The 21,144-nt window shown below is 38.6% G+C and overlaps 1 protein-coding gene across 2 annotated transcripts in view; it reads right to left on the bottom strand.

Annotated features, from left to right (window-relative positions):
- The window catches only part of MET (MET proto-oncogene, receptor tyrosine kinase), a 69,378-nt gene that overhangs the window by 39,538 nt on the left and 8,696 nt on the right, over nt 1-21,144 (bottom strand). For both annotated transcript variants that reach the window (XM_053942196.1, XM_053942197.1), the window contains exons 2-4: nt 16,302-16,493; nt 4,315-4,449; nt 2,744-2,917 (exon numbers count right to left, since the gene is read on the bottom strand). In XM_053942196.1, coding sequence (XP_053798171.1) covers nt 2,744-2,917; nt 4,315-4,449; nt 16,302-16,493 — 501 coding nt within the window. The remainder of the gene's footprint in view (nt 1-2,743; nt 2,918-4,314; nt 4,450-16,301; nt 16,494-21,144) is intronic.

The following is a 21,144-nucleotide window of genomic DNA, read 5'->3' as shown; positions in this document are numbered from 1 at the left end:
TTTAGCGTGACCTGAACACCATGTGCAGATGCCTGCAATTTGTTCCAGCACCAAGTGATCTCCGAGGGGACTCCCTCCTGGCTTCTCTCTAGAACTGCTCATCCAGGCTGATGAAACTCCTCATTGTTGGCAGTGGATGGGAGCAGACTGGGAGCCTGGCTGTGGAGGGGATGTGTCCCAGTGTCTGCCCTACTATGCTGTCTATGTCTGGGCAGACTGCACCTCTCCAACCCACAGCTCCAAGGGAAAGTGCTTAAAGCAGACAAAGGATCTGCAGGACTCCATAGGAAAACACTGGGCTTCTTCTCTACCATCCCCCCGAGAGGAAAAAAAAATTTTTTTCCCATTGTACACCAGTCTGTGTAATAACCTGGGAAAACGTCATTGAACACTTAGTTAGCTAACATCCACTGGACCAGACCCTCAGGGAGCAATCTGTTTCCCTCAGGTTAAAGTGATCATATGACATATCTCAAGCAATCTGTCCCTCTGAAAGCTGCAAAATATTAGGGAGAGGTTTGGACTGAATTTCAGATACTATGAAAAGCAGGTCATCCTCTGTTTGTTAGGAACAAAACTAGCTTGTTTCTTACATTTTATGCATGTGAGTTTGAAGACAGATCAGAAGATGATGAATAATCTGTTTTATATTTTTTTTCAGTAATCATGTTAAATGTCATGGTCCAGTAGAGCATGAAATTTGTCTTAACAGCTAGCAATCCAATGGATTTAAGTACCCGGCTGCATTTTCTTTCCTTACAAACCTTCTGGAAGCAACTTCTGCCAACATCGGCATGTAGTAATTCGAGATTCACTTTAAGATCCATCAGTGTCACAGATCCATATTCATTACAGGGGCAGACTGGACTTGTGCTGAGCAGGCTGGGCTGAGCCACATGGGGAAGGGGAGCACCTACCCAGCCCCATGTCCAAGGTGTGCTCCCCTCCCAGCACTTCACAGGGACTGTGGCTGTGGGGGACACGGCTCTTGGTCTAAGTGCCTGTGCATGGGCTCCACGCTCTTGGTTCTTAAAACTGGTAAGTGAACACATTCAAAACTGAAATTAAAGAGGACTACATGAGTTCAGATCCTTTGAAAAACAGAAACTAAGCAGTTCAGAGCCTGAGAAATATTTTTTGAGCTATGGAATTATATAGCCACTGCTGGAAAGTTTGCAAATTAAAAAACATTAATGGTGCTTGAGCTCTAGAAAAGATGAAAAAAACTGTGCAGGATAGGTGAGTACCTTGGGCCTGCAGAGGTACAGAAAAATATGTAAGAGTTAATTCTCACTGCATACCCTTGAATTGGTGATTCAGTCTCATACAGACTAAGGCTGGAAAGGATTATTTCACCATCTAATATAACCATTTTGAAATAAATGTATTTTTGTATAAAGGAGAAGTAAACTGTTCACATTCTGCATTAGCAAGTTTTGTGCATTTCCTCTGCCCTTAGTAAATGGACATATAAGGCAGGCAAACTGCCCCTCCCCCTTCCATCTTCCCTCCATTTTGGGTTTGATTCCTATAACTCTTCGTTGTTTTTTCACTGAATTTTGCCTGTGATAATCATACATTTTGTGTCTGAAAGGTGAACATGGAAAAAACCAACCATGTAAACATGTGTTTCTATACTTCTTTCTAGATTAATAGCAGTTTTGTCTAAAACATTGAAACTTGAAAATATTGTTGTACATGAAATCATATGCCTGGATGAAAGAAATACATTATTTATTTAAAACCCACTTTTTTCTCCCTTTCTAAGAGTTTGGCATATCAAACTTTCATGTCTGTTTATAAGTTGTATTCTAATAAAGGAAAATGTATTTTTAACTACACAATGTAGTTTAAATGCACTAACACAAGTGATTGTGTTAGTAAATGCTACCAGAAAGTTTTATGGTTGTCCTTCCCTTTGATTTCTAGTCTATCAACTGCCCGACAAACCTCTGCCTTAACAGTCATGTCACACTTCACACCGGAAGATCTGGTCCCACGTACAGTACAAATCCCGCATTAACCATAGCTGAATTAAAACTGGACCGTGCCAGTGCAGCTCTCTGCTCATCCGTGCCTTCTTGTTCTCACACCCCCTTGATGAGCTCTGACTGGCTGGCAGCAGCCTCTGGCTGCCCCTGTCCTGGGGGTGCAGCTACAGGCTTGCTCCTCATTGGTGCCAAGTGGACCTACAGGAACAAGGAGGCAGGGAAGGATATTATGGAAAAACAACTTCTCCAGGAGCTTGGGTAGAGGAAAGAAGGGATTTTTCTCACAAAGAAACACCAGGCTTTCCTCCAGCATTGGAGCCAGCATGGGGATGGATGAAGAGTGGGAGCCAGAGACCTCCTGTGCTGGATCAGGCTGTGGTGGCTCTGGACAGAAGTGCTTTCCTCCACTTTTGTCTCTGAGAGAAGCCTAAGACGAGGGATGCTCCTTTCTGTGACTGGCTTTTCTGTCAGACCCCTGCCAGGCTGGCTCAGACCCATCAGAAGTGCTTTGTAGAGCCAAGGATCTCCCAAGGCTGGTAGGGTTGATCAGACAAACCTGTCCATCCATGAGCATCTCAGCCCACACTACTCAGGGAGACCATGTGCATTCAGTCAGAGGATTCACGGACATTAAGGCTGAGGGGAAGTTGAGGAAAGCTGACAATTTATCATGATTACATGAATACAAAATGTTTACAGAGTGCAGACTGTTCCTCCCTAAAGAGATAAATGTGAGAAATCCACCACTTTACCTCATAAACCCTAGGCAAGCAGGTGTCCTGGGTCCAGGTGCTGCTGGGGCACTCAGAAGACCTGAGGCACTGCTGGCTGCACCAGCCACACTGCATGAAGGCTGGTGCCAGCAGGCACTGGCTGCAGGACCTGAAATGATGGCAGCCTGGCCCCTTCAGAGGGATCTTTGTTATCTGTCAATGGAGAGACATGATGCATACATCCTTTTAATACATGCACTAAGTGGCAAGGAGAATCTCTATTTATGCATAGCATGCTGGTGCTACTCAGATTTCAGATGTGCAAGCCACAGATCGACTTCTCTTTAGTTCAGTAATTATAGGATCTTATAAGTAATTTAACTGACATGATTTTAAATTCGCTTGGGAGAAACCCTAAAGGCATCTTAATGTTATATACAGTTACTACCAGCATCTGGTGTTTACAGCAAGATAGCATTTTTTGCTGATGGAGAAAGAAAACAGCAGTGTGCTCCTCCCAGTTCTGTATCTCAGTGTGTCTTAGTTTATACAGTGTATCTCAGTATGCCTTAGTTTATACATTTGTAAAAATAGGCATGATGGCTATTTCAGCTTTGGTGAAGCTGTATTAATATCTGTGGCACACTTACAGCATGTGACTGCCCATGTACTTGTTTATTAACACCTATCATCAAAAACCCCATACTTTACCTAAAATACAAGTTAAAATTTATATTACTTAAAATATCAGGATAGTTATGAAATAGTCACTCCAAACATGTAAGAATTATTTTTGGTCAAAATATTAAAATCAATATATAATTACATTACTGTATAAGTGCCTCATATTCCTTTATACTTCAGGACCTTCCTTAAATTTATTTTGTACATATGCTGAAGATCACTCTTATAAATAACTCATACATTTCTAGTAAATGATTTATAACAATCTTTATGGCTGATGTATTTCTGTAAGTCCTTATAGAACTCAAGGGGTCAAATTATTGCTTACGATTATGGTTTAGGATTATCCATAATATTATCTGCTGATGTTTTAAACCTATTCTTCAATGCATATCTACTTATGACAACAACATATTTATGATTGCTCCTCATCTTTTATTAACTCTTTGTAGACTACATGCTAAAGTAATTTTCAAGCCTTACTGACTTACAGTTTTAAAGACATGAGTGTAACTCTTGCACACACAACCGTCCTTAAAAAGTTACAATGCTATGACACAAACCAAGAATAGCCAGGAAACTGAGCACCATTCTTTTCTTAAGTCATTGTGTGTTTTGTCTTTGCAAGCACTTGAATTAGGGACAGATTTTCAGCCTTAAAATTTGCATTTCCTGGCTTTTGTTGATTTATATCACCAGCTCTTACATTATTTAAACATTTCTCAATATTAGTCTGCCAGTTTGTTTAGCAGGGGAAATTAATGTATCTTGGAGGAAACTTGCATCCCCAGTGTTCTGAGGGAATGGCAGGGCCATGAAGATGCAGTGCAGAAAGCAGCAGTGTGAACAGCTGCTCTTACTGATAGCTGCTGCTCTGAAGGCAGGTTTACACAGGGCACAGGAGGATTAGATTATGAACCACTCACCTTTTTCCCAGTCACTACCAGGGTATAGCCATCATCTGCTAGTGAATTCTTGACAACAACCTGGGGAGAGATGGGGTGGGAGTCTAGCTGAAAGCTGACATGTGGAGTTGTGGATTCTGAACGGGAAACCACTATCTAAGAAAGAAAGAAATTTTGAAAATCAGCAGGCAGTATGTAACCCAAATGCATGCTGCTCAGCTATCTCATGTTCTCTGCTTGCATTAATTACTTTGCATTACACTGCATAATATTTTGCATAATGTTCCATCATAATCTGATTAAAATGCTATAAAATCTACTTTATTTAATACAGCAAAATCATGGGTGTTGGAGGATCCTCAAAATACACCATATTTATTAAAATATGCAGGAGTCACTGCATGTTTCCTAGCCCTTCAATTTCAGGTATTTATACGTCACCACAAAAAATGAAGATAGGTCATTTTAGACAGTCCTATACATTTAAGAATGAAGAATTTTATTTACAATATCTATTTAAAAGAATCTTAAAACTCCAGGTCTTCAAAAGTCAAAAACATTTCCTTCTATTTTCACTTTGGTCCTTCAGTTTGAAAAGCAAACTTTACCCTGTGTCAACAGCCTCTGGTCTTGCTGCACGTGGGGCAGTTAGATTGCAAAGCTATGTCAGGCACTGCAGGTCACCGCTGTGGGCACTCCTCAGAGCCACAAGTACCCAGAGCTCAACACCCAGAGCAGCCCAGATGGCTGTTGCTCTGACAAGCTCCTGGCAAGGTTTGGCTGGGCACCCTGAGCTCTGGCTCCTGTTGATTTCTGTGTGAGCCGGATTGAGCATTCAAAGCACTTCTTAAATTACAGGGAACGGTGGAGGCTCCTTTTAGGAGATGCTCCAAAACAGGAGCCTAATTTAGTCATCCTGAAGCCCCTTTGCTAAAACCTTCCCCCTCTCTCTCTCTCTCTCTCAATTTAAGGAGATCTTAGGGAGATTAGTCACACTAGTATGAAATTCCCTCACTACTCATCTCTCTGCATCTTGAGTTACCTAAATTCTTCTGAGAATCTGGGCCCATTCCTGCAAACACACGCCTAACTTTACTACTGTAACTTTGTTGACTTTAACGGGATGAGTCATGGCTGTTAAGCAGAGGCATAAAGCATCTGCAGATCGGGCTGGTTATTTGATAGCAAGATTTTATAGGCTTGGGCCCGTTGGGCCTGCAATCCAGAAGGATGTGCGCCCAAATGTGATAGCATCAGGCAACAAAGGCAGAGGATTGCTTACATGAGAGAAGCTCATGTTCATGTTTCAAAAGCTGTATCATGTGTAGTTTACTTAAGGAATTTAGATAATCAACATTTGCTGAGAAGTTAGGATTCAATGAGGTTCATTATTTAAAAAGATTGAAGCCATTCTGGAAATAACTTGTATGTCAAACGTTTCATTTTTTACTATAATGAAGCTTTTCTTCTGACTCCGAAGGCAGAATCAGAACAGCTAGGACATTGACTTACACAATTTCACTGGCTTTTCACACTGCCAAGGCCTTTCAACAAGATGGCTGACTCCAAAACTAGACTTAGAGATGCTGTAATTATAGCTGCTGTTTTGATGTAATTCAAGACTTAAATAAAATATATGAGCAGTTAATTCATGCTGATAACTGCTTCACATCCCAGAGGTATTTATAGTTTGGGGTTGCAAGAGGTTTTTTTTTCTTTAAAAATGAAACTGGCTTTGTTACGGGCTTTGCTATGGATTTATTTCACAGCACAGAAAGTACAGATTTTAGAAATCAATAAAGTATGATCGTTTCTGGTGACACAGAAGTATGGTCTCTGACTCAGTGTAATAGGGCATGAGCTCTGTTTTTCTATTCAGGACAATGAAAAATAGAATGGACTGGAAAGCTGCATGAAAAAGCTTGATTAATGTTGGCATTATGGGGAGAGGTAGCACCACAGCTGCAAATACCTTTTTAGTTGATCATTAGCCGTGTCTCATCTCGAATACCCACTGCTATAAAATGCTAAGAATTCTTTTCCATCATTAATCCAGGCTTCCTCTTATTGCCAAGCATTCTTTCTGATTGAGCCACAGTGTTAACTCTTTAAACACATCTGCATTCCAACCACAGAGCAATACATGAAAATTTGGATACATCTCTACAATCTTGGAAAAATTACTCGGTACTTTAAACACTGACTGACCTTTATTTTACTGAGGTTGATAGTCAAATCACCTGCTCAAAGCCCAAGTGACTAGACTTTGACCTCATGACATACAGGGAGCTCGGATTACACTTCCTAGCTCATGGAATAGAAGTTCAGATTTTGCTTAGAACTAATCTACCAGCCTACAGTGCTGCTATAACAGACACTAGATGTAAAAATGTTCTTTTTGGTCCATACAAGTGTGTGATTTTTGCACACATCAGCCCAGTCCTTGAAATTCTATCTTACCCTTATCCAACATAATCCTGAAAAAAAAAGCAATTTGAAGAAAGCTTCTACAGCAGGAGGAAGAGGCTACTTAGGACTCCAATGTCGTTCTCATAAAGCTCTGATTTTTATAGCTTGGAACTGAGCTGGTATGTGCGCAGCATAAATTTCATCTGTCATGGACACACCAACACACAGGGACCACTACCATGAAAATGGTTCGGTACTACAGGAGAATTTCCCTCTGCAAAGACTATAAAATCCTGGGGGTTTTGAGGGTCTTTTTTTTTGTGGGGGGAGAGTGGGTATTGGATTTTTTTTGTTTTATTTTAATTTCAGTAATTAATTTATTAACCATGCATTTCTCCAGAGTATAAGAGAAATGAAAGCTTATTTCCATGCCTCCACTCAAGCAATTAGGAGTGAGGAAGGTCTAGCACCGATAATTAACCAAAGGAGAACAAACAGACATTTGTAGTAAATGGTCAGGGACTGCAATAGTAAGAAGTCACCAGATGTATTCCACAAGCTGTCTGTGCTGGGGTCCATACTGTTCAATACACCCATAAATGAGTTAGAAAAGTGGTTGAGCAGTCCAGTTATAAAGTTTTGTGATGATCCGAAGGTATTCAAGGTGGTTAGGATAAGGACAGACTATGAAGGACAGCAAAAGAAAAGGATTTTACAAGACAGCATGTCAAGGCAATAAAATGGCAGCTGAACTACAACAAAGAAAATTAATTTAAAGCAGTATATGTTAGATAGTTATCTAACTGCTTAGCAGCAGCCAAAACCAACCTAATAAAAACTTAGAAATTATTAGAAAAGGATTAGAGAACAGACCAGAAAACACCCTGATATCATATAAATTCATGGTTTGCCTGAAACTTAAAATCTCTGTGCAGTTCTACTTGCCTTCTGGCAAAAAAGAGCATGTTAAAAAGGGGAAAATCTCAGAGAAAGTAAAAGAGATGATCAAAAGGCTGTAATGAACAATGATTGAGTATGGTACATGTGGAATCTCTATGAAAATGAAATAGAAAATCATGAGTGGGTAGAGACCAACCATATACTCTCTTCTACAACTTCCCAAAAGGGGGCTATAACTAGCTTGGGGTTGGTCTCTTCTCCCAAATAACAAGTGATAGGAAAAAAAGAAATGGCCTCAAGTTGCACCAGGGGAGGTTTACATTATATTTTACAGAACATTTCTTCACTAAAAGGGCTGTCAAGCAGTGAAACAGGCTGCCCAGAGAAGTGTTTGAGTCTCTGGTGACTCAAAAAGACATGTAGAAGTGACACTTAAGGGCATTGTTTAGTTGTGGATTTGGCAGTGTTAGGTTAATAGTTGGACTCGATACTAGAGGTGTTTCCAGTCCTACATGATTCTATTATTCCATGATTTAATTATAATAAAAATTCTAAACACCACCAAAAGACAAAAACAAGACTTGGGTTCAAGGGAAACAAAAGAATATGACATCCTAGCAATATCTGATGACCTATGGTACTCCCTGCCAAAGGATGAGAATGCAAGAGAAATGCATATTCAAAGGGAAACTCCACGGGTACATGAAAAGAGCTAAACAGACAAAAATCAATAGCTCAGGAAATTCCCAGAAAATAAAATAGTTGGAGACTTGAAGCAGAAGGTAGCGATGTGTGTCTGGGTCACTAGGCATTCACTGGTCAATACCACTGGAGACAGAGCACTGAACTAGATGGACCCTTCATTTAAATGTGTGGCTGTTCTGATATCTTTTGAGAATCATGTTCAATAGCAGTAACTATGACAAACACAATATTTATTTCTCTCCATTTAGAAGAAAACAATTTTCTTCCAGCATAGCTCAGACTACTTCCATGAAATACTTCTATGAAGATAACAGCCAACAGTCAATTAATTAATGAATATATTAATGTATTCTTTATACTGAAGTCAGTGATCACTTAGGTCCATGAACATTAAAATCATTAATTTAAATATTATTTCATTGCCATCAGCTAGTATTAATGTTAAACATGAAGACTTGAGTCTAGGTTTGTCTGTAATATGGCAAATTAAGACTGTAATAACTTGAGTTAAAAATCAGCATGCAACAGCTTATTTTAAAAATCATTCTGATGCTCAGTTCTGCTAGTCAGCAGGATTGAATTACAAATGTTACTGTCTACATGTTGAAATATCTTTGCAAAAATGAGAGGCCTTCTAAAAGGAATCCAGTCTAAGTATCATATTGTTATTTTTCCCTAGATGTCTGGCAGGTGTATGCCATTATCCAGCAGAGATAGGCTCAGGGTTAACTATATTGTGCAGCGCCTCAAATGCCCTGGGATATGCAGCCTAGCCTTGCAAAGGGCACATATGTAGCTCTCTAAATGCTGTATATCATTCTAATCCATGAAGAATATAATGGATCTCTTCTGAAGAGTGTAAGCTTTTCTACTCAAACTGAATATTAAAACATATGTGCTCTCAAACCAGTTATTCAGCACCAGGTGTTAATTTTAATTTGGCTACATGGATTTTGCATTATGCAGTGTTTGATACCTTTTTTTCCCCTGGGAGAATCAAGATACATTCTTTACCACAGAAAAACTTGCTATCATAAATGCCAAAAGCTGAGCTACCAATATGAAAATGCTACTTTATCAAGAGTTTGCCACAGTTTTCTCTTGGCTTAAAGATGGAAGGATTGCAGCTACTCACATTCCTACAAATGCTTGTGTGCACAGTCTGAATTTAGCAGCCTTAAACAGGTCAGACTGCCAGTATTGAAAAGCCAGATGAATTGCTGGGCCACTGAGATAGAACAACAGTGGGCACTGAGGACAGCCTTTGCATTGACTCCATGGGCATCCCATCACTCTTTCCTTCTCCAGGCTCTGTAGGGTTTAAAGTCCATGCTCATGTATTTCTTGACCTTCTTGCACTTGCTTCAACTGCAATATGGCGTGCCACTTGCACAGGTGGGTTTTATCACAATGGCATTTGCCTAGAGGGACAGGAACTGGATCAAGAGGAATTTGATAAATTCAAAGGTGCATGTGGCTTCTAGTACACTACAGTATAAACTGGATTTGGCTGAGCATAGTGAAAGATGCAAAGCTCTGAATTTCATTGCTCTGTGTCAACTCATTTTGCTGACAGGCACCATGGCTCTGAGTCTTGATTCCTGGAGTGGTGAGGTCTTGCTGCTTTGCTGTTTGCAAGAGGCGAGCAATGTTGAAGACTTGGCTCTCTTGCTGAATTCTGGGACAAATTTTCCCAATCCTTGAATGCAGTTACAAATAAAAAGCAGATGTGATGGTTTTTTTTCACTGATTTCTGTAGCACACATTATGTTCCCTGGCATGTAGTCTATGAAAACAGCTACAACACATGCTAAGTTCTCTCTTTTTGGGGAAATGAGATGTGTTAAAGTTTGGTTGTGGTGTTTGTTTTTAATCATAAGTATTCCTGGGAAATGAGTGTGTTTATCAAGTGTTCTGTCTACTTGGATGTGAAAGACAACAAATTTGTGCTTAGTGTGTGAGAATTTCCCAAACCACTGATTTTTGAGTGCCCCATTCCTATACCTCATCAGACAGAATCAAAGGCAACAAAAGAAATGATAAGGCAGCAGGTAAAGGAAAACCCCAAAAGCTCTTTATCATTCAAAGCAGAATAAAATTATGAAAGTCATTGTCACAGCATACCACAGAAGAGAAAACAAAAATGAATTTAAAAAACAGCAATAAAATTGAAGAGAAAGGAGTCCATAAATTACTATTAAGTGACAAATACGGGTGCAATTTCCAGCTCAGAGTATCTCTGGGTCACTAAGTGCCAGAATCTGGAGGGCACTGAGAAAGGTATGACTGTGTGCTTTTACTTGCCTCATACCTCTCCCTTATGCATCTTAGCCCCTGCCAGAATTCTGCTCCTTGAACCTTCATTACAACCGCATACAACCTTTCGTAGCAAAAAGTCTGGTTAAAAATACTGGGATATAATGGTTCTAGAATAAGGCTTACATTAATCTGTACTGTTGCATGTCTAACAAGTGCAGAGAACCTCCTGGGAGGATGAGTGGCCTGTTGCCTGGTGTGCAGTACTTCAGCAGGGCCTATCTGTACCATCACACTTTGATTTTTGTGCCCAAAGCCATTTTCTGTCCAGAATCTGTTCAGACATGACAGCGCATTACCATGGTTTGCTAATGCTTGGCTTTTCAGCTAGAGCTGGCTCACATTCAGCCAGATGGGACAGGACTACAGCCAGCAGGTGGCTGATGGCACCTCAAAGAGTCTATATATGCCCATGGGAAGACCCTTTCCTCATCTCCAGAAGCAACAGGATGGATGAATGTCCCACTGAACCATGAAGATGAGAGGGCCCGTGGTGGGGTCCCTCATTTGGTACTACTACTGCCCCACTGTGCACTGAGTTTCCCTGGCATAATCAGAAGGATGAGGTGGCCCTGCAGCCAAAATTGCATCTATTGAGAGTGGTTGCCCATTGTAGCTGCAAAACATACAGCAAAAACTTCTCTAGTCCCCTCTTCCTCAAGAAGGTCACCAACAAGCAGTTGTGGTGCTTTTGCTGGGGTGCTATGTTGCTGAGGCCAGCGTCAAGTGTGGGGGCACGTGCACTATTCTGCTTCCAAACATACTCTCAGGCTGAAATCCAGCCTCTGCTATGTCAAGGGCATCGATCTCTTGTTCATGTTATGGCCAGACCAAATGTGAGCTTTTAAGAATAAATCTTGGTAGACGTTCCCACTTCCCAGAGCTACCACAAAGATTTCCCCTTCCTGAAGAACTCATTTCATCATCACTCTAAAAACACTCTCTGAAATAATGCCAGTTTTAGGTAGAAAAAACCCAAAACGCCTTAAAAACAAAAAAAGATATTTTATCTCAATATATCATGGAGTGTTTTTTTTTTTTTTTTCACAAAATTATAGTTTTTCAAAACTCTAATTTCCCAAAATACTGGCTGGTAATATAAGTGTCTTTTTCCAGTTGTGAAGAGAGTTGTGAATACTCTGTATTCTCAGAGTAGCTTGGTTTGAGCAGAGTAAGACTGTTTTACACCAGCTGAAAATCTGATTCCCTCAACTATAGCAGTGTGACTGGGTGCTGTTTTCTAATCAAATAACCACTGTGAAATACCTGATTCACTTTGCACCCAACAGCTGTAGTTACAGTCTGTGTTCCCAGTCACAGTCTGAAAACAAGCACAATAAGAAAGGCTGAAACAGCTGCAACTTCTCAGCAGAGAAAAAAAAAAAAAAGAGAAGGGAAAAAAAAAAAGTTTGTTGTCAGGCTCCAGCTTAGGAAGGAAGTAAAACCATTTTTCTTTTCTGTCTCATGCATGTCAGCTGTCTTAGAAAAATTATTACTGGTCTGTTTTGTAACAGAAACTCCACAATACTTAGTAAACTACAAACTCCAATCTATTCATGGTCAAATACAGATTTGACATTTCTGAGGCAGCCAAAACATGCTCAGTATGTGAATGGGCTGCAGTGCTTTTCAGGAGAGATCTGGAATTCGCCTCGTGGCCCTAATTATCCTCCTTAGAAGAACACATGCATCTTCTGAATTTGGACCATCCAGATTGATTTTATTTTAGTTCCAGATTTTGGCTGAAAAAAAATAAACATTTAGTGAAAGAGGCTATATTTACTTTCCAGTATTAGTGCTTTCCAAAGCTGTTCAAGTGAATAATTCTATTCTATCAAACTAAAAGCAGACAACAACAGGTAAGTATTCCTTGGTTAGATAAAACATACCTGCTTTTGCATTCTGATTATTACTGGTTCTTTAGAAAGCTTTTTTTAAGTAAGTAAAATGTGGGCTATGTTCTGACTTGGGTTATTAGCAATTCTGATGGGCAATGCTGTAAGCTTTGGGGGAATCACTTGTAAAGTTAGGAACTATTGATTGTGATAAATCTGTAAATACATCAAAACCCCAGAATCTGGTAACCATCACCTACAGAAGGAAAAACATACATCTTAATTCTGTTGAATTTTGCAGCAATGCTGTGCTATAGCCATGAGATAAAGAGATAAAAATAGATGGAGATAGAGTTGGAGACAAGAGGAATGCAGAAAGGTAGAAAGTGATGCGTAGAAGAAAAACAAAAGGAGATGGAAAGATGACAGGAAAGAGGAAAGAAAAAAAAGACAGACACAAGTGGTTGGCTGCTGATCAAGTATAAGCAAGTATAATGGGCATATATGAGAAACATTTTCAAATAAATTTCTCTCAGGTTCAATAGCTTGCTGCTGCACCTATTGGCTTCCACAGCGCAGGCTCGGAGCTTCAACTCAGTTTAAATGCAAGATCACCAAATTTTCAAAAGTACCCCCCTGCTCCCCCCACAAAGTGTTTCATAACAACTAAAAGAAACCCTAAATTAATATAGAAAAAATGTGATTCAAATGTGCATTACTTTCACCAAATTGATGCATACCTGGACACTTCAGGGTGCTGTTGTCAAAGACAGAGCTACTGTATTACTACTGCTTTTAATCTCATGGATGGCTGCTAGTACTGAAATATATATATATATATATATATATATATATATATATATCAGAAACCAAATTGTCTAAATACATTAAGGTTTGGTATTTCAAAGAAGATACAAGATGAACTGGGTGCTCTTGAAGGGCTGAACTGATTTTCTAAATATAAAAAGCTATATATTAGTATTTTTTTCTTTTGCTTTTAAATATACTTGGCATGATAGTATGTTCTCAAAATACTAACACATTACAACCAGTTTTAAAACAGGTTCCCTGATAGGTAGAATTTTGTAACTAATTTTCTCTGAAAGCATGCCTGTGTCTGAAGTCAGCTTTGAATAGCTACAAGTTACAAGGAGATTGCACAGGAAAATTCAGTATTTGGTTGTACAAAGACCTAAAAAAATCAGTGCAAATGACTGTGCAAAAGTGAGATGCATAAGTGAAGAGCTGAGGATTCTTTGTGATATATTCCAACAGTTTTGTGAATGAAACAAAAAAGAACATTACATTTCTTTGCTAAAAATATGTGTAAGTCTTTGGGGATATCTTTTTGATGAATTAAGCCATTGTTAGATTATCCTGATTTTTTTACCCATTTTACTTCAGTAATGGTCATATAATAGCTTAATTTTTAATGATCTAAATCTCATTGCTGTTAATAGCTATATTTCCATAGAAACACTACAAATCTACTTTAGTTGGGCATTTCCTAATGACCATGTTTGAAAGAGCTCCTAGATCACTATTAGAGAAAAAAAAAAAGTAAGAGGACATTCAAATCTGAAAAAAATCAGTGTTTTCTGTATCCTACAGATCCGGTATCCCTTCCAAAATCATTTAAAGACAAAACAAATAAAATTAACCTTTTATTTGGAGGTAGTATCATTAAAGGTAGTCAGTATGCTTATTCTCCTGCTAGCTGCACCCAACCCTCAAAGAAAGAGCTCTGATTTAGTACAATATGAGCCCAATGCTGACTTCCCCCTGTAGCTGAAGCCAGTCTGATTCAATGATGAGAATATTTCTGCTAATGGCCATGTGCAGTTTACACAATAGCCTTTTCTTCTGATCTGTAACTGAACCTGGAATGGGAAATGTATTCTGGAAATATTTAATTGTTCCTTGAGTTGGGCAAACATCTGAATGAAGTGTGTGCTGCAGGATTTGAATGAATAATTTAAAGAACATTATAAATAAAAATAATGCTCCCTTGTGCTTTCTACCTAACCTTCCTAAAAGCTTTGTGACAGCCCAGAAGTAATGCTGGGAGTAAGAGAGTAGTTGTTATTAATTGTATTTTGTAGATAAGGAAATTAGTTCAGAAAGGTTAAACAAATTGCTCATTTCGCTGTGTGAATCACTATCTGCTTCCAAGAACAGAGTGCAGTTTGGGCCCATGCTCAGTGTGTAGCTCTTAGCATTTGCCTTTTGTGCACAGAAGACGAACTGCAGCTTAAATTTACCAAGGTCATCATGGGAAATTAAGATAAAACTGGCAGGGTCGCCATTGAAAGTTTTGTTAATTTTTTTTGGCGGTGGGGAGGGGGGGGAAGTGAAACATGATTTTCTCTACTTTTTCATCTGTCCTTTGTGGCAAATCACTTTGAACTCTTTGCCTGTAGAAACATTACAGAATTTGTATTATGCAGCTGGTTCTGTGTCCAGTCTGAGCAGAAGACTGGAGGCATAGGATTCCCTTTATCCAGACAGGGTGCATATACTGAGAACAATATATAACCCTATGCACTGCATGTAGCAAGAAAATGAAGGGAAGGGAGAGAAGAAAGGAAAGGCTTAGTTCTATTAAAGGATACACATGCCCAACTATTTTCTAATGGAAGCTTATGGGAAATGGGAAAACTGGAATGGCACAGCAACTGATGGTCTTCTCATTAACCTTGATGACTCTCTATAGCCTACAGAGCAAGAAGGCTGGAAGGCTGTTGATATTTCAGGGAGTTTCCTAAAAGACAAATAGTACTGGTAAATTGAAATAACACAGCTCCTTGGGTGCAAGAAGGATCCAGGCTGAGATGCACATCCAGGCTGACCTCTGGCACCTGGAGGAGCCAAGCTCTCCAAAGAAGTTACTACAGGATGATAGTGCTTGAAGTAAGTTGGGTGAACTCAAAGTATATTGTCTTTGTCTTCTGGTATTTGATTTTGACTGCCAAGATTTTAAAAGACTGCTGCTTGTATGTGTTATATCTATTTAATTAGTCACCTACAAAGAAGTCATGTAGTATAATCTACCTGTCTAGATTAGTTATGTACTTAATGGAGGGAGATAGACTACTCAGGAGGGTGACTTATCACTTTTTAAAGAAAAACTTGTTTTAGGACAGGAAGAACAGTAATCCAAAAGAACAGAGTGAGATAGGAGTGAGCAAGAGCCTGAAAATCTAATCCACATTCAGAGAAACTTGAAAGTAGGTGGAGAAGGAGCTAATCTCAATTCTACAGCTTTGAATCATAAGCTATGGGTACACTAGCAAGGAATTTGGTGCCAGAGGAGTGGATCAGTATAGAGAAACAACTAATGCTGAGGCTCCTGCTTCTACGTTATAAACTGTCTTGGCATTTTACATTGAATAGATTTAATCTGATCCTCTAGAGTGTAGATACATACGAAGTGTATTTTTGAAGCTGTTTAAATAATCAGTCACTGTTTTAGACCTTTCTGCCCCAGCTGGAGTTGAGGCATATCTGATGTCTATCCAAGACCATAATTTCAGTTTAGTCTTCTCTGAAAGAACTCTTGTTTATATGGACCAGAAGTGTTCTGTGAACTAAGACAGCTGGAGATCATGGTAGAATTTGCCTCAACCACTGTTTCAAACCACAAACTCCAGGTAAACACTTAAAATACTGAATGTTCTATTAGACACTTTACTTATATTCCAGAAGCTGTATTTTATTTGGTAATTTCAATTTTCTAACGCCCTTTTAAACTGAGGTAATAATTCTCCTGCCATTTCACCATCCTGCTAAACGCTAGTATGGCTTTTTATGGTGAAGTTACTGTAGTAATATGGTAATATTTACCTGCATGAAGCGGCCCTCTGAAGTTCCCAGGTTAGCAATGGTAAGGTTCCCTTTGGTGAAGACGGATATCGAAGTCAACAGGACACTGTTGAACTGGCCCATGAACAAGTCAACCCTCTGCAGAGGAGTCGTAACTTCTAAGCGATATTCATCATCTTGTGCTCTGCAGTACGAAGCATTTCTTGAAAAAGCCTGTTTGAAAATGAAGTACAGATGAGTACTGTCTTTATGAGTAGCAATAGATCTTTGTCAGAATGAAGTCATTTAGCACAAATGCATTCGACCAAAAGTATTTTAAGATGTTTCAAACTTAATTGCTTCATCAGTTATGATGTTCCATGAGGAAGGCAAAAACTTCTTAATGTTATGGGAATGTTTCTATTAACTTTTAAAATCATGTCTGCAGGAATAAGACATAGGGTCTTTATTTAACTAGATGATACGTGTATAAGCACATTTATCAAGCTATCCTTTTTCACAGTGACTTCTTTAATGCTGCTTCTCCAAAAGTCTGAGAATTCTTGTACTGCAGAGCCTGCCCAGTGACACACCTACTTCTGAAACAGTTTCCTAAAAAAAAGATTCTCTAACAACAACGTGATTTTTTACATTAAAATAACAATTTCCAATATTCTTCTCCCTCTATTTTCACCACCTTTTTTCAGAGATAAGACACTAAAGTGGAGAAGAAGCCAGAGAAAGAAACAGGAGGTAAGTTAGGAAAAATAGGTTTCTGATTGTGTGTTTAAATGAAACTAAGGGAAAGACAGATTTTGATAATTACTCAGATTATTGTACTAATCATCTATGGCTCATGCACTATTTCATCTGATCTCTAGATGTCTTGAATGTACTAAAATAATAGCTGCATTTACAGGATTTTCTCTTTCATTTGAGGAATAGAGATTGCATGTTTTTAATTTTCATTGGAAAAAGTCTTGAACAATGAACTTTAAGTTATCTCTGAAAAAGAATATAACCTCCTAACAATTCAATAGTAATCTATTAACTGATAATTTCATTATTATTGATATTATATAATCTGTTTTGGGGACATTATGTATAAGGATAATAATCAGGAATCCCTTAAGTTATCTTTACCCACTTCAAATTTGGAAGTCATGTAGCATGTTCCCACTGTGACATACTTAATGAATAAGCATTTAGGAAGATTATAAAGGATCTTATGGTGGTTCCCTCTTTTGAAATAAGTAGTGAGCTTAACTTCTCCTATTTTTTTAATTGATTTGCTTTTTGTCACAAAATATGTTTTAAAAACATGTTTTTAAAAGATCTTTTAAGAAGCTTGAATGAAACCTTTTCAAGACAGTCAAGAGTCTAGTTACTAAGTCAAATAGATCTGCATCATACCCTTAAAGAGCATGTAGAAGTAAAATTTTATCGTCTTCTTTTCTAGATTTAGATGTCTTTCCTCAAAGTATGAAAAAGAAAGCAATGAATGAAGAATTTTTTGTTGGCCTAACTGGTGAATTCTGGACTGAAACCCAAGGCACTGAAAATATTATCAACGAAATGTTCAACCTAGTAGCTCAGCCCTTTGCTGTTGAATTGTGAAGTTTCTGAGCTGAGCCCAGCAACAGCACTGGTGAGTGAGGTTTTCTGTGGTCCCTAGGAGTTGCAGTCAGCAATGGTGCCAGCTTTTCTGAAGGCGCCCTGTCAATTTACTGTAGCATTTGGTGAAAGCCTACATCAGACCAAATGAGCAGTTGACATCTCTGTGCAGTGTCTTAATGATACAAAAAAAGGGCTTCTAAATTAGATGTGGTACAGTAGTGACTTAACAGTTTGGTTATCCACATACTAAAGGTTTTACTGTATTAGTTTTCTTATTAACTGCTAATATACAGTGTATTTTTTTCAGCAGGAATTGAACTAATACTTTGAACTAGGAACATTGAACACACTTTATTTTTTTTAACCCAGTATTTGACTGGGTTAAATCATCAGTGGGCAAGTTTGGCTTTTCTTTGTTTTGGCCATCAAACAAGCGAAAAGCTGTACTCTGTGGCACTCATATCCTACCCAGTGTAAAAGTATTTCTGAAACATCTGTGCAGATTACTCATACAATGAGTATGAATAGTTCAAGTGCAGAAAGATGTACAGTTTTCATGCTTTTTGAAATAAGGCAGATTTCTGATTTTACCCTCCCCCAACATGGGATCTTTGCTCTTTCCTGTAACTGCTTTTTTCCATAAGCAAAGACTTTGCAGAGAGATGTTTCTGTGCTAAACTTAAAGTACTTCATCCTACATAGTCATTTCAGCACAATTCAAACATCTTAACATGCTGCCTCATGAAACCCTGTTCAAGCTCTTCGGAAAAAGTGGTCAGATTTTCCTATTTACCCTGACACTTTCTTAGATTCTCCAAAGTCAGCTAGCCACAAAGTCAGCTCAGCCTTCTTCACAGATGCCATAATTTTGTCTATCTACTGAAGAACCTGCAGATTGTTACACATATGGTTCTTAAAAAACCTGGCACTTCATGGATTAACCATAATGTAGGGTTGGCTGTTCAAGAAATGGGAAGCCTTTGATCTTTGAGTAGAAATGTAGAGATTAAAAGGTTACTTAGAAAACTAAAGGAAGATTGATAACAGGGAAAACTTTGTGAAACATGCTGCTTTAAATTAACACTTTTAAGTCTGGTTCTCTCTTCCTCCCTCCCTCCCAGTATACACATAACTATCCATTTGGCCGTCAATGTGGAAAAATAACTGATGTCAGACGATGCACTCTGGATATCATGCCAAGTTCCACTGAGAAATCACACAACTATTGAAATGGACAATTAGAGCATGGGTAAGTGCCTGGGTTCAGCTACATTGCTTCTCTTGTAGGACAAGAGGTGCCAATTGTGCCTGTGATTCACAGAGACGGCTTTGTTCCTGTTAAGCTGGCACAGGTGTGCTGCTGGAATGCAGTGAGGTGTGAGCAAGCCCTGCCTTACAGCTGTGTCCAGAAGGACAGAAGATAGTTAATGTTATCTTATTTGTTCATAAGGGAAGCTGTGGTGTTCTGCAATTTACCACTGATTTGGTCCACAGAAGACAAACATGCCAAAAATGTCTCTAGACATCATTGAGCTGAGCTATCAGGAGCTGTCACTGTTTTGCAGTTAACTGATGGTTTATATGTCATATTCAGTAAGCATAAAAATAAAATGTTTCAGACAGAGTTGCATATTTGAAGCCAAAAGTGCAAAGCGGGGAAGGAATTCTTACAAAAACTTGTGAAAAATCTCAGAAAAATACCTGGTTAGGTCAGTGTCAGAAAAATGTTCCAAAAGTCTAGTCTCTGGTCTGAATACTATAACCATGAAAAAACAAAAATCCAAATATATTTTGTGAGCTTTTCTCTAATTTGCAGTGACTGCAAATTGGAGAAACATTCCTCCAGGCTCATTCTTCTAGAGCTAGTCAAAACCTGCTCTTAGTTAAGTGCAGTGCTCATATAGAAAGTGATATTATGTATAATATCTTGATATTATGTTTAATGTCTTGAATAAACTGGAGATCAATGACTTAATCACTGCAGAACATTTCATACTGTCTTGTGAGCCACTTGGAGGACAACATTAAAATTAAAATTTAATTTGACAAATTGGAGAAATGGTCTGAAAGTAACTAGGTAATATTTCCTAGTGCCAATCATAAAATAGTGCAGTCATGATGTAAAGCTCAATGAAAGTAGGAATATGCATGAGTTTTATTTCCTGCTGGTTTGTTTATATGACTTTTAACTTGCTGGCTGTCAAGAACCAGAATTCTAAATATCAACATTTTTTTCTGCTATTGGGAACTCTGGGATTCTCCCTCAAGAGAAGTGGTCACCTACAAGAGCCAACAGCATTTCTCCTTTCATAGAGCTGAAGAATCCCTTAGGTTGGAAAAGACCCTTGAGGTCTGTGGCATAACATGGAGTAGGGAGAAATAAGCTATTGTTAAATGACCTGGATCCAGATGTCTGCAAATGGCAAAAATCTTTTTCCAAAGAAACTATTGTAGAGTTTCTGAATGAAAAGGTGATTCTACATAACAAATTGGTTACCAAGACCATTAAAACCTATGAGAGTGTATAAGTTCCTTGTCTTTTCTCTTGTGGAAGTCAGTGAATTAAGATGAATAATCAAACTACAGTTTTCAGAGTGGGTCCTGTTGGAATCAAACACACAATGGTGAAGAATTTACATGTACAACAGATTCTAAACAGGAAAAGTAACCATGAGGAACACAGAAGAACCTTATCATATTTTCCTCTCTAAATATTTCCATGTATTTTCAGCCAATGTAACTTTGCTGTTCTTGATACACCTTAATTTTCTGGGTAGTTTGCATTATTTATCTTCAGGTGAGAAGTGCATTTGATCACTGCTTCTCTCTGTTGAAAACACAAGAATGCAATTCTGGCCCAAATAATTCAGTGAAGCCAGGTAGTTGTCTGAGGACGAGAATGACTTGATCATCATCATGGTAATTATGATTCTTGTAATCCTAAGGAAGGGAAAAATTAATCATATTGAAGGGCACAATTTTGCCAGTGGAAACCAATTCATGTGCTAAACAGTTCCCATAGGAGCAGAGACACAGTGATTCTGGTTTCTTCTTGACTGATGAACAACACCTTGAGGGTGTGTGGGTGCTGTGAACTCAGTCCAGTGTTCATGCAGGACAGAACATGTCTGGGACAGGGGACTGGGTTCTCTGTTTCTAAGAACTTCTGTTGAGGCAAATGAAGCTTTACTCTAAAAGGTAAAAGAGTTTCTTCCTCTTTTTGTTTTAAACAAAGAAATGTTTCTCTCTTCTTCCTTTCCCCTCTTCC

Source organism: Vidua chalybeata, chromosome 5 (genome assembly GCF_026979565.1).
Source record: "Vidua chalybeata isolate OUT-0048 chromosome 5, bVidCha1 merged haplotype, whole genome shotgun sequence".
NCBI classification, from domain to species: Eukaryota; Metazoa; Chordata; class Aves; order Passeriformes; family Viduidae; genus Vidua; species Vidua chalybeata.
This window is presented reverse-complemented; position numbering and strand designations above follow the sequence as displayed.